The sequence below is a fragment of the Lissotriton helveticus genome, chromosome 9, assembly GCF_964261635.1.
Source record: "Lissotriton helveticus chromosome 9, aLisHel1.1, whole genome shotgun sequence".
NCBI classification, from domain to species: domain Eukaryota; kingdom Metazoa; phylum Chordata; class Amphibia; order Caudata; family Salamandridae; genus Lissotriton; species Lissotriton helveticus.
This window is the reverse complement of record NC_136070.1, coordinates 690,141,359-690,167,224: the sequence shown is the minus strand read 5'-3', so window position 1 is coordinate 690,167,224 and position 25,866 is coordinate 690,141,359. Positions and strand designations below refer to the sequence as shown.

At 47.5% G+C, this 25,866-nt stretch overlaps 1 protein-coding gene across 3 annotated transcripts in view; it reads right to left on the bottom strand.

The window, feature by feature from the left end:
* The window catches only part of CTSW (cathepsin W), a 1,136,802-nt gene that overhangs the window by 295,417 nt on the left and 815,519 nt on the right, over window positions 1-25,866 (bottom strand). For all 3 annotated transcript variants that reach the window (XM_078660783.1, XM_078660784.1, XM_078660782.1), the window contains 2 exons: window positions 5,225-5,364; window positions 4,251-4,344 (listed from right to left, as the gene is read on the bottom strand). In XM_078660783.1, coding sequence (XP_078516909.1) covers window positions 4,251-4,344; window positions 5,225-5,364 — 234 coding nt within the window. The remainder of the gene's footprint in view (window positions 1-4,250; window positions 4,345-5,224; window positions 5,365-25,866) is intronic.

Below are 25,866 nucleotides of genomic sequence, written 5' to 3'. Positions count from 1 at the left end.
ATAAATACACTCCTTGTGGGGATTTTCCGAAAGTGGACTTAGCTTCCCATGGGATCCACAAGGTCTGAAGAGATATTTTTTTAAGAAGGTCTGCCATGATCTCTGACAGGAGAATTTACCTAGAGGTGATTCAGGTTGTTGTTGAAAGTTGTTGAAGGATCAAAATTAAGGAAAATGTTTGAAAAAAGATCTTCCTGAGGAAAGCTCACAATATTTTTAATACTACCAATTGAAACATGCTTTTAGGGGAAGGATGGCACCAGATGAGGACACTATGGGGGAGACTCTCCTAGAGCGACGACGCCTAGATGACCATATGACAATCAAAGGAATCTCATTAACCTTTAAGACCCTCATGAACAACACACAGGGGGATCTGATACATCTGCCAGTGGAATTACAGATGGATGTGCGCAGCTTGGAGGATGAGTGGCAGGAGGCGCTACAGTTTCCGAGGGAGGTGGCAATACAGGCGCGATTTCAGTTTAATTTAATTTCAAAATTCTCATTGAATATACTATACTAGAGTACTCTTGCACAAGATCGGTAGGGCAGTGAGTGATGAATGCCCGCGTGCCTGTGGTCAGAGATGGTCCTTCCTGCATATACTATGGAGTGCCCCAGGATTCACTTGTTTTTGGAGGGCGTAAAGGTTCATCTGGAAACGGCGATTGGGGAGCCAATCAAATTTCAAGCTCCATTGACATTGTTGGGGGTGTGAGGGACTTCAGATCTCAACTCTTTTCAGAAGAATTTTGGGTTTCTATTACAAAACAAGAGATCACACTGAAGTGGGGGAGTGCGGTAAGCCCAAGATTACAGGGTTGGGCCCGGGAGATGGATATCAATTGTGACTGGAAAAATTGGTCTAGGAGGGAATAGGTTGCCTGAAGAAGTTTGAGATGTGGGAGAGGGGTGGACCACAAAGAAATAGGAGGGTGTATCTGTGGGATGGGGTGGTGGCTCTCTAATGGACAATGGCCACCGTGAAGCAATAATGGAGTTGGAATCCCTGGCAGTGCAATACACCTGCCTCGACATGGTGTCATATGGTGAGATATTTCATTTGGGATAACTAGAGTACTGTGTTTTTCTTATCATGGAGGGCGATAGGGGGTGTCACTGCATGTTTTGCTTTATCTTATTGTGTTGTTTTATTATAAGCTGAAAAAAAACCAATAAATATATTTGAAAAAATTATAAATATTTATTTTAGAGAGTTAATGTGCTGTACCATTTTATTTTCTTAGTTGTGGGTTAAACATTATTATTTTACATTATTTTACATTTTCTTATTAAAATATTTAATTTTCTTTATAAAAATGAATACATTAATTTTCCCTATACTTTCCCACAGGGAGATCTCAGCCACTGTACCAATGTTTTCCAGCTAAGTGTGAAAAGTTACTAAAGGTAACTGTACACTCTTAAATTCGGTCTTAGATGTTTCCATCCTATGAACTAAGGGGGTTAAAATATATAAGTCTACACTTCAGTGTGAATCTACAATCGGAAAAGGTGGACAGCAAAAAAGTGTACACTTAAACCTAGATGTTTATTTATTTATTTTGAAGGCTTAATATAGCGCGAACAAGACCCTTTCGGGTATCAGAGCACTTTACAAGGAAAGAAAGATTAACAAAAGAACACTGTATGGCATAATTATGTTCTGCTATACAAACATCCGTTATGAGGGTTTGATACATTGTTCATATGAATTTACTCATGAGTAGAGACTTTACTTCTTTCTTAAAGAGACAGTAGAAGGATTCAGTCTGGTTTCTGGGGGGCAATGCATTCCAGACCCTTGGCGCGATTCCAGAGAAGGTCCGGGTGTAGGTTTTCTTTTTGGCAAATTGTTGTGGTGTCAGAAGAAGAGTGCTGGAACTTCTGGAAGATCTGCTACCACATGAGAACACCAGTTTCTCAACCAGGTAACTTGGGGTATTGTGATGAAGGGCTTTGTGAGTCATTCAAACGATTTTTAGTTGAATTCTTGCTTCGAATGGTAGCCAATTGAGGGCTCTAAGGTCGGGGGAAATGAGGCAGTTTCTTTTAGAACCCATGATGAGCCTGGCCGCTGAATTGAGTGAAGCTCTTAGAGGGGCCGTTGTAGATCTGGGAAGTCTGCAGAGAGTTGTACTCCCGTAGTGTAGTCTGGGGATTACTAGTGCTTGTACTGCCAATCTGAAGTCATTTGCGGTAAGGAAGTGTTTCTTCTCAAAAAGTGCATCTGTATGTTTGCTCCTTTAGTAGTAAATATACATCTTAATAAATATACATATGTATATTTACTTAGTGAATACGTCACAGGCTGACAAAAGAGTGTGACAACAGAAGAATGCAAGATTTAGAAAGCACTACCAAAGCCAACGAGCCATGCTTGCATTTTAAGTCTTGATTCAAATATCTTTTAAAAACCTGCTGCAGTGAAAATAAAAAAAAATGTTTTCTAAATACAAGGCATTGTTGCACCGGGCGGCGCTAAAGCCAGCCTGAGGGTAACACATTACTTTGCATCCAGGGTGTATTCTATGCGTGATACACGTTTCCATATCTACTAACAATGTTAGGAGTATGTACCCAAAAATGACACTTGCTTGAGGCAGGTGCAAAGTAGGACCTTCTTTAAGTTTTTCATATGTGCTGTACTGTATACCACACATACAAAGTAGTAAAAGTGACCCTATATGTCTGACTGTGAGCGTACTGTTTGGTACTGGAGGGCGATCCTTCCAGTACAAAATCTATCCTAGAACTCATGCCTCGCCTTTGCACCATCTTCGGGGGTATGGCTCTGTCCTGCTCTCTTCTTTCTGAACGCAACACAGCAATTGTGTTTGCCGTGCTGCGTTGTGTGAAATATTAGTAAATGTTCCCCAAAAAGTAGCTAGACCATAAAACAGTTGCCAAGTGCGACTTTTTGAGTGTGTCGGTATGTTTTTTTTCCTCGAATCATTGTGGCAACCCTAGAGTACGGAAATGTTTCTCTGATGTCGAGGAACGCCGCCTGGCTCGCCCCCACCCCCATCATGCGACTGACCTAGTTTCTGTCAGGTTCACTCGTGATGACATTTTTTTCCCGCCTCGCAGAAAAATGAAAACACATTCCCCGCCTGCTCCTTTCCGCTAGTTGGGGTGGGAAACAAAACTCCTTTGGCCTGACCACAGCTGGCAGAGGATGGGAACCAGGCCTGCAGTCCCAGAGTTGGCAAGAGAGGGTAAGCAACATCGCAGAGAGTTCTAGGGCGTGGTGGACTGTTTGAGGAGGACCGGACTGCACGTTTCCGAAATAAGGTGTCGATTGAGAAGCTCTGGCAACGAGGTTGGCGGCGATCAGAGTTGGACAAGTTCTCTTTGGGTCATCCACATAAACTGGAAACGAAAACACACATGAAAGCTGCTTGACATCTGTGGTCCTATGTGGTACACGTTATGTAGCCTACGCCACACACTGTCTGCGATTTCCTACAGACAGAACGGGCTCTACCAACACGAGGAATACTGCAGACGACTTGTAGGCTTTGTAGTGAAACAAACGGCGAAACAGCTGATACCAACGACTCGGAGCCCCGGGGGGCCATCCCGACCCAACACAACCTATATTTTTGTCTTATTTTCTGAAAAAGACACAGTGTCATATTTAATGACTATGTAAGCAGTAGCTTTTACTTTAGTTTATACACCGGAAGTTTGTGTCACGAACAATTAATCGAATGTTATGCACATTTTACAGTAATAAAAACATTATACAATTTTTTTTTGTATGGGATTTTTCTTAAAATCACATTCCACAATTTCTAGTAAGGATAGCAAGCGAGCCGAAAGACAGACTTGATAGGTGGATATTTTAGAAGGTCCCTCAAAGTCCTTCCACACAGAAACCTTCTGCTTAAGGTTTGAGGAGGAGATGAACTAGTCCAAGGTTCACGAGAGGCCGTGAAAGAGACAGAATGAAGTCTGCCTCACTGTAACCAATCATTATTCGTACCTCAGCATCCCCTTGCTGACTGGCGCTAGGCTATCATCACATGCATACAAAAGCTCGAGTACCCCTGGGATGCCCTATTCTATATAAGGTGGACATAGACACCTTTGTGCTCTACTGCACACAGGCCTAGACAGGACCTTTGTAAGTTTGGGCAGGAACAATAAATGGTGACGCCGAAGAAATATGGAAATTAAAAGTGAACAGGGGGTCCATAAAGTGTACTTTGAGTCACAAGGGTACTGCAACCGAGAAGACATACCTTGCACTGAGACGGTCCTTGGCGCTCCACTTATTCCCCAGAGGTATTCAATATTGGAAGCAGCTGAAAAAGCCCAGCATGACGCGCACTGGCCCTGGAAGAAATGAACACAGCGAAGGGTTCATGGTTACGGGAAAGCGGTGGGTGCTCATGGGATCTTAATAGTGGATCATAAATTCGACATCAGCACCAACACTGCGACTGTTTCTGGTCTTATCCCCTTCCCACAGTCATGGCAATTCAGTCCACCATAGCAGAACTGGCAGCACTAGTGGGCTTAAGGATTTGCACCCTTGAGCAATGCTGTGCCCGCTTCCTAATATGAGAAGAGGGCGGGAGTGCTTACCACTTCCCAGAAGGTGGTGGGATATTTCCTCAAAATCTTTAAACCAAAAATGTTACGCTTAGACTCGAAAACAATAATTTTTGCAATTTGGATGCGTTTCTTTATTATGGGATGTTTGGTGGTGCATTCCCTTTTGTACGGCAGGAGCACCCCCTTGCTTCCTCTTCCATTCCCTTGTGTATCCTCCTCACTTGATCTGCCTTCTAGCCACTATTGCTTTTGCACTCTTACTCAAACCACCTATTTGTATCAATCCCTTTGTAGCCACCCCGCATAGTCCAGCAAAATAATCACCATTAAAAGTGGTATCTTTTTTCCTTACTTTGACCATAAACCCTCATGGCCTTCTTGTGGGGAGAAATAACTGTCCTGTCTAATAGTGTCAAGAGTGGTATCTCTCCCAGTGTGTTCACAGCCTGCTAGACTGGAGTATGAGGCCTGGGGTTTCCGCCGCAAGGCAATGAAGGCAAAGAGAGAATCAGCTGTGAGGGAAGAGGTAAGCGAGAGAAACAAGTGAGTGGAGAGTAAGGAGTTGGAAGAAGAAAAATAAATGAAGAGGTAAAAAACAAAAATGGCAGCCAGAGGGATCCAATAAAGAGGATAAAGCAGTCATGGACTTACTCCATACCTGTTCTTTTATAGTACTGGCCACTCCAAGCTTCCTCCAGTCGCAGTGCTTCCGTTGACTGCGGCTCTTATTAAGGGCTACGGGTACAGTCTGAGCAGGCATGGTCTTTGGGAGGCGGCGGAGGCCCAGGAACTCTTCCTCTGCAATGGCGATTGAAGACAATGCACAAACAGATGTGACACAAAAGTACAGACATATGTCATGTATGAGGAATAGTTTCACTTATGTATGAGGACATTTTTGATTTCTCTTTGACTATTAAAGACAATCAGCTGGCTTGAGGTCACACAAGGCGATCCCAGATGTGGTCACCTTCAACAGACCCGGCCTAAGAGGACACATCTTCTGCTCCGACAGCATGCAGCAAGTTCACGGAAGGACGGATACCCAAAAAGAGCAAGTGTTTTTTAGGGGGCACAGCTTTATCGTTATTTAAGATTATGAAACTTGAACGTCATTGGATACATCTTTTAGAGGTTGAAGTGTGTTTCATCCCTGTTTGCGAGGTTTACTACTCTTATTGGGGGGACCGTCTGGTGGATTTTGTTTTTATCTTTTGATGAGAACTTCAGTATGAAAGATCGTCTTCGAATGGAGGAAGGACCTACGGTGTTGTCAAGGAGCGCAGTGAGCAGGTCCCTTCTCCTGTCTTCGTGGAATAAGGCAAGAGACTGCATGATTCCAAGGAAGTTATCTGCTGGGAATTTTATGATTACATGTTAGCCCCCTCCTTCACCATTACATCCTGGTTACAAATAAGTATTAATCAAGCCCAGCACACAGCGCTTAATTTGAAAAAATGTAAGTGCTAGAGCCCTTCTCACATGGCCACTGTACCTTCCACCACCCACTGCACCTGCCAGTGCTGCCAATGACAGAACCAACCCAACTACTAACCATCAAACTCCTACAAGTGTGACAATTCAGACGAATCCAGGCCTCCCAAAGCGATCAGAATGGTGTGGGCTGCAGGTGTTATTCATTTTTAATGCATATTGATGAAATACACTGGTGTTCTCATGTTAAAATTAGACAGACAGCACCACCATGTGGTGGGCTGTCAAAAGTGCTGGTGCTAAGCCCCGGAAACCACCAGCCCAAATTAAGTACTGCCCGCACACCATACCCTTCTAGGTAGAGCACTTCACGTTTGGGATGCTATAATACAAATGAGGAATGAATTCCTCCCTAAAGGGCTCTCATAGCTTGGTTCTATCTATCTATCTATCTATCTATCTATCTATCTATCTATCTATCTATCTATCTATATTTGTTGTGTGTGGTCATAAGCTGCATGGAACAAGGGTGAAAGATAGGTTTGTTTAGCAAACCACAAATGGGAACATTTAGTGGATTTTGTATTGTAACCATAATACAAATTTAACTGTGCTTTTTTATGGAATTCTTAAACTTTTTATGAATGCATGTTAATTTCATCTTAGAACAGAGAGCCATTACATACTTTCGGCAAAGTTGTTCAGTGTTTAATTTATGATATACAGCACTCACTCCCATCCTTCCCAAGTCCGCTGTACGCACATTCTGTTGTGTGCAGCAGCCTCTGGATGAATCTTATGGCTGTACGATGTGCCAGCCTTCATACCCCCTAAACCAGCTGTGTGAGGCCTATGGCCATGCGCAACAGGCTATTGGCACACAGCCAGGCTATATATCAGGTCCAGTGGTCAGGCCCCATCCCACTGTAGTAGCTGTGAATGACCAGAGGCCGCGCACAGCAGGCTCTGAGTACAGGGTCAGATCCCACCTAAATTAGCTGTCTGTGTGCAGTGACTCTGGGTGCTTGGGTAGGTAGGCCTATAACCTGGGTCCAGGACACGTCCTATAAACTGTCGACGATGCCCTTTGGCTATGCAGAGCAAGTTTTAGGTTTTTCCTGTATACTCTTTAATCTGTGGATCAGGATCCTTGAATTCAGGATCTGGGCCTGGATTCAAGCATATAGATTCTTGGAACCAGGCTTGGATTCGAAGACCTGGGTCTGTGCATCCAGAATGGCAGACTGACAAAAGCAACTACAAATATGAGGGGCATGGGCGTCGGCAGAATTTTTTTGAGGGTGGGGCATCATTTTAACTTAATCCATTCTTTGATCCTTTTTGACAATGTCAAAGGGCAGGGGCATAATCATTATCACATAAAGCAAAGGCATGCAAAGTGGTGAGAAACCTGATGCAAAAGCTTAATAGAAGGATCAAGCTGCCATTGTCTGATTAACAATCTCTAATCTGTTCTTATGTTAACACTATTGAATTCATCACATTATTCACACACACATGATCATGGCACTATAACAGAATTATAAAAAAAATGTAGAATCTGCATTAGGCGTTAACGAGTACACACTACTGACAATTAAAATATAAGACAAATGTATTTATTTTGAAAATGTATTAACTTAAATAATTTAAAAGAAATAACATTGGGGGCGTGGTTAGAAGCCGCCTGTAATGGCCGCACTTGAGTGAAGCTCCGGTCTTTCTAAAGTGAAAGCCCGTAATCCGTACACTGATCCGGACCTGCATAGGAGTGAAAAAGCCAAAATACAACCCCAGAGCCCCCTGACTTCCATGTGTATCGGCCTGTAACTGGAGAAAAGCCGGCAGAAAGGAGCGGAAGTGGCGCTCTATACACTGCGTGTTGACGACGAAGCAGGTTGCCAGGCAGAAAGGAGGTCCGCGCACACATCGTCGAAGACCAAGACCGGGCTACGAGATGAGCGGCCGAAGGGAGGCAACTGGTGACAAAATGCTCCAGTGAATGAACCATTGATGGACCCACAGAGGCCGGTGAGACTGCCGTCCCTGTTTGAGGAAGCAACGCTGGTTGCAGGTGAGATCGAGAAGACGCAGCAGCACTGGGCCCGGCGGTGGAACACGGCCGAACAGAGTGACGGGCGGGATTAAAGCGGAGTGCCGGAGCAGGAGCGGACCCCCACTGGCTCACAATAAATTAAGTGAAATTAAAGGTATCTAGCATAGACTAGTCGACATGCTGGTGGGAGAAGTGGGGAAATACAGCTGCACCCCACCCTGCAGACTATAAAGCCAGGCAGGCCAGAACAGGCCAACGATTGTACAACCAGACGAAGTGCCACCTGGAAACGGGGGAACACTGCGCGAGGGCCTGGGCTGGTGGATCATTCATCCAAAGAGAGACACAGACAGACCCAAAAGGGCATAGTGAATAGATATCTAACTGCTCCCAGCCACATGTTTGCCCAAAGGAACTACAGAGGCGACTGGGAGACGAGGCAACAAACTAGGGGTAATTGGCCGGGCGAAGAGGGGCCTGGAGCCTAACAAAGGAGGCACCCTGAATAGTAAGGGATAATATACAGGGGTGAAGAGACCACACACATTCGTAGAATACCTCCTGGATTCCCAGACAACAAGAAATGGTGAAACCAAAGGCCTCATCCATCATACAAGCCAACAAGATGGACAACTGCTTGGTCACAAAGCCCCCGGCAGTGGCTCCAGGAGCACAGATGGTGAAAGTGGGGTCGGCGGAACCCTCGCTGACTGCCATTATGGCTGCGATAACAGATCTCAGAGGTATTATTGAACCCAAGTTGAGCCCCAGAGTGTCAAACTATTTTACTGTTGAACGTGTGCACAGAGCTCCAATACGAAAACTGAGACCGGGAGCACTGCCTCGAACGATAATTGCAAGGATCCTGAACTATAGGGACAGGGATGCGATCCTAAAAGCGAGCGCGTGTTCATGAAGACCTCCTGTACGAAAATGCGACGATACACTTCTTCCCTGACTTTACTCTACAGGTACAAAAGTTGCTTCCTAACTTTGAAACAGTAAAGCGAGAATTATGGAAAAAGGACATTAAGTAAATGATGCTGTATCCGGCGAGGCTGAAAATAATGGTCGAGGGGAAGTCCTGGCTTTTTCCCACGCCAGACGAGGCCTGGGAGTGGATGGAGGGGTGGAGAGTCATAAAGCAGAAGTCTCCCAAGGCTAAAGAACAGCGGAAACCCACGGGCTCGGAAGGGGGTGACAGAATGGAAAGAAATGGATTGGAGATATCGGGAGTGGAATGAGGATACTCCGACAAAGAGATTGAACCGGACTCAGATATGGACAGGCTGGATGTGCTAGCTCTGCTTCTGTGAAACTGGTGAGAGGGTTCAAGGGGGATGGGTAGAGGATCTGGGGAGATGGAAAGTAAAACTAAGAAACACGACCCTATGCAAGGGAGTGATGGCAGAGGACAACTGGGCAAGCTGTAAGATTGTATTTGCAGACTAGTAGGGGGCTCTAGCTCACCCCAGCATGGTGCAGTTTTTCAAGGGAAGACATGCTCTCTGCAAGTTGGGGTGGCGGGTGGTTCTAGACCTGTCAAGAAGGGTAGCAGAGTGGGGGGGTTATAGTTTGGGGAAAGTAAATAGCCACCTTGGGTGAATTTATACTGTTTTTTTCTCACCCTTGGACATTGCAGAAAGAGACTGTGCACCACCTCCGAGTAAAGACGCCATTCATGATCCATCATGCACCTGTGGCTGAGTTTGTCCGCTATGGCGTTCAGTGAACCTGCCAGGTGTTGAACCACCAGGTATATGCCCTGATGTCCAGCCATGTCCAGAGGCACAGGGCCTCCTGACATAGGTTCCATTACCCCACCCGCCCTTTTTCTTTCAGTACCACATGGCGGTGATGTTGTCTGTGAACACCTTCACTACTCTTCCCCGGGCAGAGGGAAGGAATGCCTTTAGTTGAAGACAGATTGCCCGAAGCTCTAGTAGGTTGATATGGAGTTCATACTCCCCCGGAGACCAGAGTCCTCTGTTCTGTGCCTCTCCAATGTGGCCGCCCCATCTCAGAAGGGATGCGTCTGTTCTGGTTGGGGAAGGGACAGGAGTTTGCCGTTGACCCAATCCTGGTTTGTGAACCACCACTGCAATTGTGGTGCAGTGCCCTCCGAGATCTGGACGCAATCGAACAGATTCCCCTGACGCTGCGCCGACTGGAACTTCAGGTCCCACTGCAGAGCCCGCATATGCCACCTGGCATGATCGACTAGCAGTATGCAGGAGGCCATGAGGCCCAGCAGCCTCAGGGTCATCCTGACCGAAACCTAGGATAGAGGTTGAAAGATCAGAATCATAGCCCGAATATCCCGGACTCGTTGTTCAGGACGATAAACCAGAAACTGCGTTGTGTCCAGAACGTCTCAGATGAAAAGGAGCTTCTGAGAGGGAATCAGGTGCGACTTCAGCACGTTGATGGAGTACCCCAGCAAATGCAGGAGGTCGGCCGTAGTCTGGAGGTGGGAGACGACTGCCTGGGGCAAGCCTGCCTTCAACAACCAGTTGTTGAGATAGGGGAAGACTGGAACCCCTGATCTGCGCAGATGAGCTGCGACCAACGCCATCATTTTCGAGAACACCCGAGGGGTGCTGGTAAGGCCAAAGGGGAGCAGGGTAAACTGGAAGTGCTCGTGGCCTACCTTGACCCGCAGGTAACGCCGGTGGGCCGGGGATGTGAAAATAAGCGTCCGGCAACTCTAACGCTACCAACTAGTCTCCAGGGTCGAGGGCAGACAAGACCTGAGCGAGCGTCAACATTTTGAACGTCTCCTTCCGGAGGAAGCGGTTGACGTCCTTGAGATCCAAGCTAGGACGAAGGCCTTTGTCCTTCTTGGGCACCAGAAAGTAGTGGGAATAGCAACCACGGCCTACTTCTGGGGCAGGAACGCGCTCAATGGCCCCCTTGGCCAAGAGGGATGAAACTTCCTGTTGCAATGGTACTGAGGTGGCATGGAGGGAGGGGTAGTCTTGAAGGGGAGGGAGTAGCCCTTTCGGACTATCTGCAGACGCCACCTGTCTGACATGATGGTGCGCCAGGGGGGGGGGGGGCGGATTCTGCCGCCCACTGTTTTTTGGTGGCCCTGGAAGGTCGGACTAGGAGGGTTTGGAGGCTGATTCAGAGGGGGCTGGGGTGGACTGGCTCGCTCGCTGGCCCCCAGAACCACACCGGTGGTTCCCAAGTCCCCAGCCGCGCTGGAACTGAACAGCCAGCGCAGCCTGTGGCTCTGGGCGGGACGTAGTGGGGCACCCCTTCTGTAGCCACGAAAGGGACGAAAGACAGACTGCGCAGGGCAGGTGGTGGTGAGGCAAAAGGACCTGTCCGTAGCCCGAGAGTCCTTAAAGTGTGTTGTCTGCCTTGTCGCTGAAAAGGCGACGGCCATCAAAGGACATGTCCATAAGTGTGGATTGGACATCCCCGGGAAAACTAGTCGAACGCAACCAGGCGTAGCCCCGAAGGGCTACTGACATAGCAATCGTCCTGCCACGTGCGTTGGCGGTATCCAGCCCACAGCGGACGGTAAACTTTGCTTCAACTCTCCCCTCGGCGACTGCACGGGAGAGCGCGGCCCGGGCCTCCTCCGGGCACTGAAGCAGCACTTGCGCCACTGTAACCCGCACAGAGTGGGAATAATGGCCCAACAGACAAGCAGTGTTTACCGACCACAGGACTGAGCAGGAGGTAGAAAACATGTTCTTCCCAAGTTGGTCCAGCTTCTTGGATTCCCTATCAGGTGGAGCTGTAGGGAAGGCGCCTTTGGACATAGAGGCTTGGACCACCAAGCTCTCAGGGGTAGGGTGTTGGGAGGGGAGAGGAGAGTGGGGTTGCCCGGGCCGGGCGCTGGCGTCGGGCAACCATCCTATCCACAGGAGCCCCTGTGTTGTTCCTGGACCAGGTGCCCAAAAGGATGTCCGTTAGGGCTTCATTGAACTGCAGCAGAGGCTCTGAAGAGCTTGCTGCCGGCTGAAGCACCTCTGTCAGGAGGTTAGTCATGACTGCCACCATAGGAACCTTGAGGTGGCGAGCCTCAGCTGCCTTACGCAACACCACTGCATACGACGCTCCCTCCTCCGTAACAACGGTATGAGGAGACAACATGCCTGGGTCTGGGGAGGTATCCAGACCACTGGCATCCCCCAGTTCCTCTCTCAAGTTCGGCTCGTACTCCAGCTGGTCTGTCAAAGGGTCAGCAGAACCCTCCCAGTCTTCCTCATCCTCATGCAGCTGCCAATCTGGCTGAAAATGGCCAGGGTGGAACACAGGGACAAAAGTACCCATCATCGCCGGATCCGGCGTCGGTTGACGCCGGTCCGGCTCCGTGTCCACATCGGGGTGGAAGCCGGGGTCAATGCCGGGTGGGGGTCCAGCCGGTGTCGGCTGCGGACGTGGTGCCAGTGGAATCGGCGCAGGTGGAAGTGTAACAAGGTTGACCGGCCCGATCCTGATCCAGGCCTGGATCCAAGGGGGTCCTGCAGTGCCGAGGCTGGAGCTGCCGGCATCGAAGGCCTAGGGCCCCCAACTGAGTCCGCGGGGCCCGAAGGCGCGCCAGCAGAGTCGGGCTGCCCAAAGATGGCATGCATTGCGTCATAAAATTGACGAAGTTGGGCAGGGGTCTCTCCCGGTCACGGGAAGGCTGTAGTCGACCCTGAAGGCTCTGCACGCAGAGCCGCGGGAGGGGCACCACCCGCACCCTGCGTCGCGTCAGCTGAAGGACAAGGGGAAGTCAAATAGTGACGATGCTTCTTTGACTTCTTGTGATTCGACTTACTTGACCCAGAGTGCGAAAACTTAGACGACGAGTGGTGGTGATGGCCCTGCGATCGGTCCTGCGACCCCCCTCACGACCGAGACCTTGAGCGACGTGGAGCTGACTGCCGGGCCTCAAGGAGCTTTCGGGACCGCTCCAGCAAAGACTTCGGGGCCATGGTTCGGCAGTCGGAGCACGACTTGAGGTTGTGGTGGGGCTCCAGGCAGTAGAGGCACACGCGGTGCAGATCCGTTACCAACGTCAGCCGGGTACAGGGTCCGGAGGCCTTGAAACCGGGCATCCTTCGTGCACCAGGAGTCAATGAAGACTCAAAAACAAAGTTGACAAAAGTTGCAAAAACTCAGTCAAAAAGTGACTGGGGCACTGTTCTCTCCGGATCCGTGCTTGCTGGCGCGGAAAAAGAAAGAACTGACAGCAGCGCGTGAGGGCGGCTTCTAAGTAACTTCTGCAATGTCATCCCGGCGACCACGACGAGGGACGCGGAGTCGACCAACGCCACTTACCGACGCGCAGGGGTACTGCTGACGAAAAACATTCCGGATTCAGGCTGACGCCTGGGGAAAATTCTAAGCTAGGGAATCTATAACTAACTGTTTCTTTCAGATTGGCAATACATGGTTGCAACGCTACACAGACTGGTCTTAGGACATACGTTTTGCAAGTGGGTAAAGCTTTTGTATCAGGACACACAAGCAGGGTACGGGTTAATTGAGTAATCTCACGCCCCTTCTCACTCAGGAAGGGCACAAGGCAAGGCTGTCCACTCTCACCACTGATCTTTGCACTGGCACTGGAGCCTTTGGCAGCATGGGTGTGAAATGATCCAATCCTATCAGGTATAAGGGGTGGAGGTGACTTGGAGGACAGAATATCCCTATGTGCGGATGATGTGCACCTGCATCTGACTAACCCACATAGATCGATGCACAGAGTCCTACACTTATTCCAGCTGTTTGGCAGCTACTCTGGGTATACGATCAACTGGAATAAGTCCCTGATCTTCCCATTGTAGGGTGCCATCCATTCGAGACTGATTGAGACAATACCACTAACTGTCAAACATACTTTTACATACTTAGGTATATGAATTTCAGAAAGAGAAGAAGACTTCCTGGAAGGTAACCTACACCATCAGAAACAGCAATTAAAGAGTGAAGTGGAATGTTGGAGGATGTTGCAAATATCAATGATGGGCAGGGCAGTGGTTTTTTTTTTTTTTTAAACTTTTTATTAATTTTATAAATACAGACACAAACAACTTGCAAGGAACAAAGAAAAAGAGAAGACAGCAATATAAACAACATTGCATTACATGGTGTGGGAGCGGGAAGGTCAACCAATGAGCGTATTTTCCATCAAGAAAGAGTCTCGCATGGGGGGGGGCAGAAGGAACACAATGTATCCAATACACAGTAAGAGGTGGAGGAACCCTCGGGTTACGGGGACGTAGGTGCAACATCTGGACTAGGGAGAGGGGGGGTACATATATCGCCACGGTAAGTGTTCCACTGAGTCCATATCTTCCCCCATTTTCGAGGGGTACCCCGGGAAATATATACAGTTTTTTCCCTGAACATGCACCAGTCCATGTTTTGTTTCCATTTCCGAATCCCGGGTGGTCCCTGAGCACCCCACAGTTGCGCAATGTCTCTTTTGGCGATCATATTGCCCAAGGTCACCCATCAAAGCTGCGATACGGAGTAGTCGTTCGGTTCCCATACATTCAGCAAGCATCTCCTAGCCTCCGGCATCGATCGCACCCCCGTAACCTCACTCATCACCTCGTGCACACTGGTCCAGAATCGCACTATCTCAGGGCACTCCCAAACGATATGTAAAAAGGTGCCCAGGAGACCGCATCCAAGCCGACACAAACCATCCACTGAAAAGCCCATATGTACCAAACGGGGACCAGTCACATACACTCTATGCAGGATTTTAAGTTGCACAAATCTAAGGCGCGCCTGGATGGCCACCTCTTTAGGGGAGGAGATCGCCGCCCGCCAGTCCTCATCGTCCAGCTCCAGCCCATCACCAATCCAGACCTCTCGAAGGCGAAACAGGAGATCAGACCTGGAGTTGATCAATTTTTTATAAATAAGCGAAATCGTGCTATCAGGAACATGTCCGTCTAGTACCCTGTCTTCAAGCGGGGACGACTCCGGAATCTCCACACCCGAAGGGAAGACCGAGAGCACCGCGTGGCGGACCTGCGCATAGCGAAAAAATTCGCGATCGCTCAGAGCGTACTCGGTTTTCAATTCCTCAAACGTCTTCATTCTCCCCTTAGTCCAAACATCATCAATCCTGCTGATACCTATCAAGTCCCACCCATCAAACCCCTTTGACTGCCAGAGAGAGCCAAGTCTATCGGATGCATACAGTGGGGTGGCACGAGTCAATTTATCAGTCCACCCAAGCGCCATGGAAGCATGTCTCCACACCTGGACAGCCGTCCTAGTGGGGCCCGTTACGTTTCGAGGGGTGATTCTCGAGTAGAGGGCTCTATTATAGTCACCCCCCGGTAACAACCATTTGTCCATCTCGAAGGCCGGATTCGGCAAAGGGCCATACATGCAATGATTTATTGTCCCCAATTGAGACGCCCAATAGTAGCGACGGATATCAGGCAAAGCAATTCCACCGTCGTACCACGGGAGCGACAGTTTAGCGATGGCGATCCGGGGCCTACCCCCCCACACCAGTTGTCTCTGTAAACTCTCAACCTCACGGAAATATTTAGCCGGGACAACGTCAAGTGTGTTTTGCAATGCGTAGAGGAAGCGGGGCAGTGACATCATCTTAAACAATGCCGCTCTACCTAGGGGAGAGAGAGGGAGTTTCCCCCAAGCGACAACATCTGCCCGAAGGCGCTGAAGAGGGGGCAGCAAGTTCCGGTCAAACCGCAGTTCAGGTTTCAGAGTGATAAAAATGCCTAGGTATTTAAAACCATCTCTCACAATCGCGATAGGACAACCACTTGGCAGAAGAGGGGCGTCTCCCGACAGGACGTATACACAGGACTTCGACCAATTGATGACAAGACCCGAGTTTTTGCGAAAGGACGTTAAGACATCGAACAGTACAATGAGGGATTTACGGGGAGAAGTGAGATACAGCAGAATATCATCAGCATAGAGAGATATACGGTCCTCAAACTCCGAATTCCATCTAATGCCCTTCAGGGACGGCTCCCACCTCAACCAGGCCGCCAGCGGTTCCAAGGCGAGAGCAAACAACAAGGGGGACAGGGGACAGCCCTGTCGCGTACCCCTGCCCAGTGCAAAGGGTGCAGAGACCCGACCATTGACCACCACCTGAGCCATGGGACCGGCGTAAAGCAATTTGACCCACCGAACAAACTCCGGACCGAAACCAAACTTGGCAAGAACCGCCCACAAATACGGCCATTCAATCGTATCAAACGCCATCGTAGCGTCCAAGGACGCCAAGATGGCGGGCTCACGTAGCGTCTCGGCTCGTGCCAAGACGCCATGCAACCTTCGGAGGTTAAGCGCCGTGTTGCGATGCGGTATAAAGCCGGATTGATCAGGGTGAACCAGGTCCCCAATGACAGTCGCCAAACGTGTCGCCAGCAGCCTGGCCAAGATTTTAGGCTCCGCATTAATCAACGAAATGGGTCTAAAAGAGGCACAGCGATCCCGAGGTTTACCATCTTTGTGGATGACGACTATAGTGGCCAGTCTCTGGTCTGGTGGGAGAGAACCCACCTCCAAAGACTCGAGAAACATAGAGCGCAGATGTGGAGCTGGCGTGTCCGGGCGTAGTTTATATAGCTCAATGGGGAGCCCATTAGGGCCCGAAGCCTTGCCGGATCGGATCGAACGGACAGCAGCGGCAATCTCGTCCACAGTAGGCGGCACATCCAGAGCATCCCTATCAATGTCAGGCAATCGGGGAAGTGCAATATCCCGCAATAGCAGGTGGGAGTCCTGCTCAGATCGATCAGACACCTGGGAATACACCTCGCGGAAGTAATCGGCAAAACATGTGACAATATCAGCAGGGTCAGTACAACACTCTCCATTCTCCGCAACAATCACAGGGACGACACGACTTGCATTCTCCCTCTTATCCAGCCAAGCAAGTAATTTCCCAGCCTAATCACCCACATCATACAGGCGGCCCTGCTGTTCCCTTCCCATTTCCTTAGCAGCTTCCGTGACCAGAGCCCTGTATTCATGTTGTTTCAACTCCAATAGATGTAACCCCTCAGCGGTGACCTCAGATTCCAAGCACCCCTCCAGGGCTGTGACCTCCCCCTCAAGGCGAACCATCTCAGCACGGTTGGCCAACTTCACGCTACCAATCAACGAGAGGGCCTGGCCACGAAGGACAGTCTTGTAAGCTTCCCAAAGTAAACTCGGGAGGAAACAGAGCCCACATTTTCCGCAAAATTACAATCGTGTGTTTTAACCAGCTCAGCCCTGACCCTGGGGTCCTTCAAATACCAGGGGTTAATCGGAGCCACTCGGCCCGCCGAACCTTGCCGTGCATCAACCACCAGCCAAAGCGGAGAATGGTCCGAGATACCCCTTGCCAGATGTTTAACTTCCCGTATGAGGGATGCATGGGCCCAGGGCAGCAATACATGATCTAACCTCGAGAGACTACCATGAGCACCAGAATGATAGGTATATTGCAACCGCCCCGGGTGAAGCAAGCGCCAGCAATCAGTGAGCCCCAGCGTCTCTAGGAAGTCACTCAACCAAGTCTGGGCCTTCGGCAGTTCCCTGGGAGGGTGACGGTCACACATCCCCGAGACCACCGCATTAAAATCACCCCCAACCAAAAGCAGACCCTCGGGGAGACCCAGGATAAGTCCACTCAGATCCGCGAATGTGGTGGCTTGGAGGCCCGGGGGCACGTACACGGAAATCAGAATAAGAACCTTCCCTTCCCAGCGCCCCACAATGGCGGCGTATCGTCCCTTATCATCCAGTATGACATCATCAATGGCCAAGGGGAGGGAGGTCCGAACCAGAATGCCCGCCCCTCTGGAGCCTGAAGTGAAACCTGAGTGCGCCACAAGGCGATAACCACGCCTATTCAGAGCGTAGCACTTGTTGCCGAGCAAATGAGTCTCCTGCAGTAAGACAACATCAGGAGACAAACGTTTCAGCAATTGCAGCACCACCCTCCTCTTGATCCCATCCCCCAACCCGTTCACGTTCCAACACAATATCTGAAGTCCCCTACCCCCCATCCCCGAATTCAGCCCCTTCCCCGCCCCACACCCAAAGCAACTGCATAAAACAGGAGTTTGCCTTTCCTTCGCCTTGCAAATAACAATAAAATTCAAACCAACAACCCAATCCCCCCAACAATGCCAAAACAACTATACCCCCCACCCCTGCTGAAGACCTAAAAGCCCCATAAACTTGCAGTGTGCCTGTCGCCCAACCACCCAACTAGTCTACGAAAAGAAAACCCAGGAGGAGAAAGGACCCGCTCACCCCCCACCCACCCCTAAAAGGACTAATACTTGCAAACATTAATGACACAGCATAGCACAGTTCAAAGCTAACATGAAGGGTACGGGGTCAAAGTCGACATCTACTCCTGCTCCGTCGGGCCACCGTCCGCCCGATCCGATCTGCCAGAGTCCTCAAAAGGTTCTTGATCCGCAGGCAGGTAGTCAAGCCAGTCACTCACGACCCCAGGATGGTCAAAGAAAAAAGTACGATCCCTATGAACCACCCGCAAACGGGCCGGGAAGAGCATGGCATACTTCATAGACCTTTCCCGGAGTCTCTTCTTGACCCCTTGAAACCCCAGCCTCTGTTTCTGGACCTGTTGTGTAAAGTCCGGATAGAAGCTGACAGTAGAGTTCTCAAAGGCAATGGGACCAGACTGCCTCGAAGCCTGCAGGATAGCGTCTCTGTCCCGGAAATGAAAGATCCTCGCAATGATGGGCCGTGGGTTAGCACCCGATCTAGGTGTGCCGCCGGGGATCCTATGTGCACGCTCGACAGCGAAAAACTTGCTGAGACCCTTGGGCGCCAAGTGATTCAGCACCAGGTCTTCCACCAATAAGTCAGTCGAGGCAGCAGTCGATGATTCCGGGACCCCAATCAGGCGGATGTTGTTGCGCCTGGCACGGCTTTCATAGTCCTCTAGGCGCCCAGAGAAATAGTCATTAGCTTTCCGCAGATTCCCGACTTCAGCCTGTAAGTCAGAGACGTCAGTGACCAGGCTAGTGGTCTTGAGATCCAGGGATTTGACCTTTTCGTTTGTCTTCGCCAAATCCGCCCTGATCAGATTGACATCAATCGACACAGTATCCAGTTTGAGAGTCAAGGCCTCATATTGTTGCCCCAATGAAGCCTTCATACCGGTAATGGCGCCCATGAGATCCCGCAACGAGGGCTCTTCCTCAATCGATGAGTCCTCCGGCATTGCCGTCGAGGGTTTAGATGCTGCGCCCGGCGATCCTTTAGGGAGGGTGTACCGGTCCATAATGTTCGTTTGCAAAGCACTCCCTCGAACACCCGGTTTAGCCTTGCGCCTCTCACTCTCTGGCTTGGTGGCCATCTTAGATCCTGGACCCGTACGGGTCGCCTGTTGGCGGGTGAAAATGGTGACTGCGGTGGCAAATGCAGGACCAAAAGGGCGAAGGTGGTGCCAGTCTCAGAACTGAAAGCCACGACAGATCGGCATCAGAAGCGGATAGACCAAAAGTATAGGCACGTCCGGCCGTCTACGTAGCTAACAAAGTCAGGTTGATCTCCGGACGGGAATCGAAACCAAAAGCGGTCGCCAGCCCATGCAAGTCAGGCAGTCCGTTGTTGTTCACTTACTGGACGGCAGGCCAGACAAGATAGCTCGGGGCGTCACCCTGGAGCAGGCCAGAAACTGCGACGATCTGTAGCTCTGGACCCCGAAGTCCAAAAAAGTTTTTGGGAACAGATAAATGATCAGTAGAACTGTGCCAATAAACACCCGTCGTCCGAACCAGGATAAAGTACAGGATAGTCGATGGAGGTGGCGAGGGTCCGGGAGCCCTGTGCTCACGCGACCATCTTGAGTGCGCGCGAAGCTCCTCCCCAGGGCAGTGGTTTTTAAAATGATGTCACTACCCAGACTAATCTATATTTTACAAAATACCCCATTGAAAAAAACAAAGTTTGTGTTCTAGGGTATAGATAGAGAGCTGGGAAAGCTTTTGTGAGATGGAGACTGCTGCAGAATTGCACTTTGTAAGTTACAAAGAGGAATATACGAGGGAGGGTTCGCAGACCCGGACATTAGAAAGTCCTATTGGGCCTCGCAATTGGCAGTGGTGAATGATTGATCATTCACGGATCACAATGATCCGGCCTTTCAGGGAGACCACTCGCTATGGGAGAGAGGGGCTATCTAGCAACTCTACTGTAGAAGTAAGGAAAGACAGCTTCCACCACACACAGACAGTGGTGCGTGCCCAGCGTGAAACTTCCATACACCGAGGATGGGAAGGGAATTTGATGGGGAGGACTCCTCTGTGGGACAGCAACCTGCTATGAGAGCTGGGGACCTTGTCAGGATAAGAAAAAATGGGAATTGTTGGCGATTGAAAGTCTGGGCGATATCTGGAGGGGACATGCACAGTTAAAGTTTGAAACTTTGCAAAAAGAATATGATTTGGTGAGTGCGGAAAGATACAGATACCTCCAACTGGGACATGCCCCATGCCAACATATCAGGGAAGAGGAAACTCTGACAGAATACTCGTCACTGGAGGACAGATTGTTGATCGACCCCATGAGGACCAAGGCAACCCCTTTAACATATAAGAAAATCATATCCAACTCACCTAACCTGATAGACCCCCTGAGGGCAGCATGGGAGATGGAATTAGAACTCCTGGAGGATGACGATTCGGAGGAAGATGTGCAGAGCCCGAGGGAGGTAGCTTTAAGGGCCTGATTTCGTCGCATCCTGCTGCGCATTCTCCACAGGTCGTACGCTTTTAGAACAGTACTACACCAACTAGGTCATGGCACATCTAAGTATTGTGCGAGAGGCTGTGGAAAAATTGGCTCTTTTTTCATATAATTTGGGAGTGTAGACCCATCCATAATTATTGGAAGGCAGTAACTCGAATCGTGTCTGAGGTCACCAACTTAGAGATTCCAATGGAGCTACGATGGCTACTGTTGTGTGAGACAGGCGAGACAAAATGGCCCAAATACACACTAATATGGCTTAAAATAGCAGCAGTTCTGGCAAAAAGAAATATAGCCAGAATGTGGGGGGCAAATTGAACACCAGACTTAAGGAAATGGGCGGAAGACTTGTATTGGTGTTCAGGAGCTGAGAAAGCAAAGTATAAAGCCAGAGGTTGCCCGCAAAAATGGGAAAAGGTTTGGGGGCCATGGATTGCATACAGGGGACATTAAAACAAAGTGTGCGGAACAGATAGTAGGCAGCAACAACGTTAGGCCATGATCCGGTGGGGAACAGACTTACGGTATAAGAAATGTATTATACGAAAAATGACTGTTCCATTCGGTTGTAATTCCTATGTAAAAGTCAGATGTACTGAGCAAATGTTAATAAAAAGACTTAATAAAAAAAAGAATGAGTAAAAAATAAAAAATAAATAAAGAACATTAATGTATTAACTTAAATATATGTATATGAATAACAACTGGTCTCATCCAAATTGGAAAATAAAAAATATAAACTTTAACTGGATAACTGTTGCAGGTTTGGAACTGTAAACATTGACACTTGTTAAAATTTAACAATCACATTTTTCAATAAATAGTTTAAAACAGTTCTTGTTCACAGGTTAGTGACCTCAAAAAAGGAACTGTAAACATCTGTGGACTAATGCAAATTCATCAGTTACTTTTTCAATCAGCTGTTGTTTTTCTTCATCAATTTTTGCTCAATGTATGCTCATCATGCACAAACCCGATAAGCAATCATCTGCCATTGTCGACCTCAACCAGTCTTTCACCCTTCTCATTGTGCTGAAAGACCATTCCACTATAAGTGATCACTGGTAATGTGAGAGCAATGAGAATTGTGTGCTGGACTGATGAAAATACATCTGCGTGGTTTAGCAAATCCTGAAATCCATTGTCAAACTGCTCCTTCTTCGTGGACCAGATCTCAATCCATCGGACTGCTTCGGCTTCAAGGTTTTCATGTTCTAAATTTCTCTGATGTTTGCAATCTAGCATTTGTATTGCTCAAGTGTCATTTTTGCCATTTGTTTTGGGTAAAGTGATAACAGACTGAAAATGTTCTTGTTTTGATTGCCAAACCAGCTTTCTATTGATGTGATGATAGAGTCCATGTATGGCACATAGAGAAACAGCGACAGGAAGAAGCAGGGCGCCCTCCTTGGTTCTGCTTGCCTAATGGTTTACTGCCAGTGTTTCTTCCTGAGTCCTTTGTGTGTCATTGAACTGCACTGAATTAGATAAGAGCGCATCAACAGGTGCTGTATTAATCTAAAACTTGTTGTCTTACTGCCCTGGTTTCCGACGTAGTTTTTTTTTTTGTCTTACTCGTTTAACATCTGGACTGTGATATTCATAATTCGGCAAAGAACAAGTGACTGATATTTTACTTTCCTTTTTTTCTTTTTTTCATCTGCTTAGTTTGAAATGGGAAAAAGAAAGGCTGTAAATACACTAAAGAACAAATCACCAGGGAAAGCATGTGCACCGTTAATGAATTACATAACCGAAGGGGGTTGGGAGCACTAGAAAAACAAATATTAACTGTTGAAGAGACTCTGCAATCTGGTGGGGAGGGCTCCATAGTACCATCTATGCAGGTGCCAGGAGTAGAGCCCATTTCTTAATTAGAGAATAGATCGAAAAGTCAAAATGGGTGTGTCCAAATTGCTTCTGAATCTATCTCTATGAATGAGCTTGACCTGCAACCAACATCAAAACGCCCCAGAAACCCAGAGATTAGCCCTAAAGTGGGTTTGACTGGGGTAAGAAACACTTGCTCCAAAATCTCTAAACCAAAGCCAAGCCCATCTGCTAAAATGCTCCTCAAAATTCAACCAGGCAATATAAAAAAAATTTACCTCCCTTGTAGAATCAATTTATGAGATCAACGCCTTAACTTCTAGAGTCAATCAAATAGAGCATTTGTTTACTGCCTGTATGGATATGATGAAGGCTAAACAGGAGCAGCCGGCAGCGCAAAAGCACGTGGAAGCATCTGGGGTTTCTAGAAGGGAGGAACTGATAGAGCGAGGATGAAAACAAAAAAAATTGTATACCCCTCGTGAAATCACTTCCCCATAACAGTAATATGTATTAATCGTTTGGTTTTGAAAATAACCAACAAAGAATAGAATGCACACACACAAATACACGTGGGATACTAATTTGCTTATGTTGCAAATCATGAACCTACTAATTAAGTGAAGTTGTTACACTAATCCTATTCGCTAATGTGGTAATCCAATCAAAATCTGTATGTATATGCTTTCTGTATGTCTAATTGTGGCAGAAATGATGGAGAATGGTGAGTAAACCATGCTTATTTGTTGCTAAATTTGCTAGGTAATAACTAACAGGGTTATCTTAGTATGGAGGAAGGTAAACTGAAGAGCTATACTTCGAAATGTAACGTTTAATTGTGTTTGTTTCTATAATAGTTCCAATTCTGGCCTATAAAAAGATGGAGGTTTTCGTGACTCCGAGATTGTGATGTTGTACGCATGCGCGACTGAACTCGAGAGAAGTGCAAGCAGCCTATGCCTGTACAGCGTGGGTCAAGGTTAACGTGGCCTGAAAGAAATGCTAAAAGACAATTGAGACTTTATTTTTTTTATTTTAACAATGACTAGACGGAAATATGGACAATGAGGAGATGAGGTTATGCTCATCCACCCCTTGATTCGACCAATGAAAATGAATAAGGACGCTAAAAAGTTTCTTTCTTAGATAGATAAGTTAGGGAAAAAGGGTATAAAAGAGGACGTTTGGAAGTAAGAAAAAGCTTGCTTTTCGATTTTATTACGCACCACGACATGCTGATTAATTTTATGGTGCAAAGACTTTGAAATTTTTCTGAACTTTACCTTTTGAATGGGTGCGGAATCCTGATGGAAGGTGAATATCAAGAAAGAATAGAGAGGTGGTTTTTGGAAACTGTTCTGTCCTTATGCTGATGTCTGTGTCCTGGAATCTTGGTAATATGATTTTACTTATTTTCCTGAATAGTAATGCTAATAAAATAAATGTTTGAACTTAATTTCTCTTTCTCTCTAGGTTATTAAATGTTTTAAATGATTATTAAATAGAGTGAATAAAGTAAGGTCATGCTAGGAGATTTAAATCTCTAAATAAAAATTAAATAAATGGAGAATTAAGCTGGTCTTGTTGTCCTTTAGTTAACTTTTACTAGCAGATCCATTGACAATAATGGTGGGGTGTTTTAATGTTTGTTGAAATAAAACCATGGTAATATCAACAAAAACTGCAGATATATATAGTGTATAAAATTTTAGTACGAAATAAGACACTCCGCTTAAATCCAGCAGCTCTCCTCTAGTCTTCACCAATCCTGGGAGCAGGGTGAATGTGTGTATAAATGACTCGCGGTGTTATGGGCCCCACTGACGAGTAATGTGTGAATAGTTCCTAGGGAGTACAGTGATGGTTTATAGGTGTATCTCTGGAGCCGCGCTGGATCAGAACTAACTGGCAATATTAGTCAGATGGGCCACACCAGAGATCTATCGATTTTCAAAGAGTGTACTGCAAAAAATGTATTAACCTGTAACGCTGGACTCTCATTACACTTTAAACCTGCAGTATCGATGGCGAAAAATAACAAAAAGGTTAGAGAACCATGTGCTATCGGGAATACGCACTCTACTACAGACAAGTTTATACAGACCAGTTATACACATATTATCGATCGTTTGGATCTGCCACCAACTGTAACTCTATATGTGGTGGTACTAGTGAATGTCCCTACCTTGGCAGATCTAGGAAGTTAATCTTGCCACACTTTGGGGAACAAAGCTCTGCACTGGGTGGGAAGTAAAACGGGGTGAACACAGGCCCTTATTTTATGACATAAAAATGGTCAGAAGAGTGAGCTATGTTGAGTGGGCCGTAAAACTCTACAAGGAGACTGCGTGGTTCTCTCCTTCAAAACCTACGCCTGGTAGAAACTATTATTAAAAGAGCTAGTACTCCCATGGTCTTCTGTCAAAGTGTTAATCTGCTACCGCTGGGATATTTATAAAAGCCACCAAGCAATGTGGAACCAACATGATGAAGGCTATAAATAAGGGACATCCACATGGGGGTTCATTCAATCTACAAGTTAATAACCGTTTTGAGTGTTTGCCAATGTTATATGGTGTAGATTGACTCACTTTAGACATCTCTATGTCCCCCGAATATAATGGACACATCCAGACAAGAGTTTTCTGCCAACCAGCGAAGGGATTAGAACTTGTGAGAAAATGTGTAAAATATTATCTATCGATACTTCACCACCATTGACATTGAATCCTCTCTTGCCCCCAAATGTTAACTCAGATATAGACAATAGAATAGATGTCCTAACAAAGGTATTATACAGTGAATATGGGATGTATATTGCAGTTGTGTATTCTATATTACAGTTATTCTTGTGCGTGATAAGTTTACGGTTTTATGGTTCTTGCTTGTTGAGAAGTTATGTTGGGATTGCAGTCCCTTCTGTGATTCCATTCCATGATAGAACGGTCTAACCATAAATGTCAGCAATGTTCAAGTTTCCCAGATGGATATTGGCTGGCTGTGCCCTAAATGAACTACAGCTATATGTTCCTGATGACTCTTTAGTTGCCAACATTTTGGAGGCCTTATCACTCCAGCTCCAAATACTGAAAGCTTTTCTTGTGATCTTGAAAAAGCTGTTGTAGTTGGAGGCAGGACCTGAGGTCCATTGTTGACTGCCCTCAAATTAAAACACAGAGTTTTGCCTGCCTCTGTGTTGTGTTTTGCATACAAGCATCCACTAGCAGTTCCTGTGATGATGAAGAATGAGAATG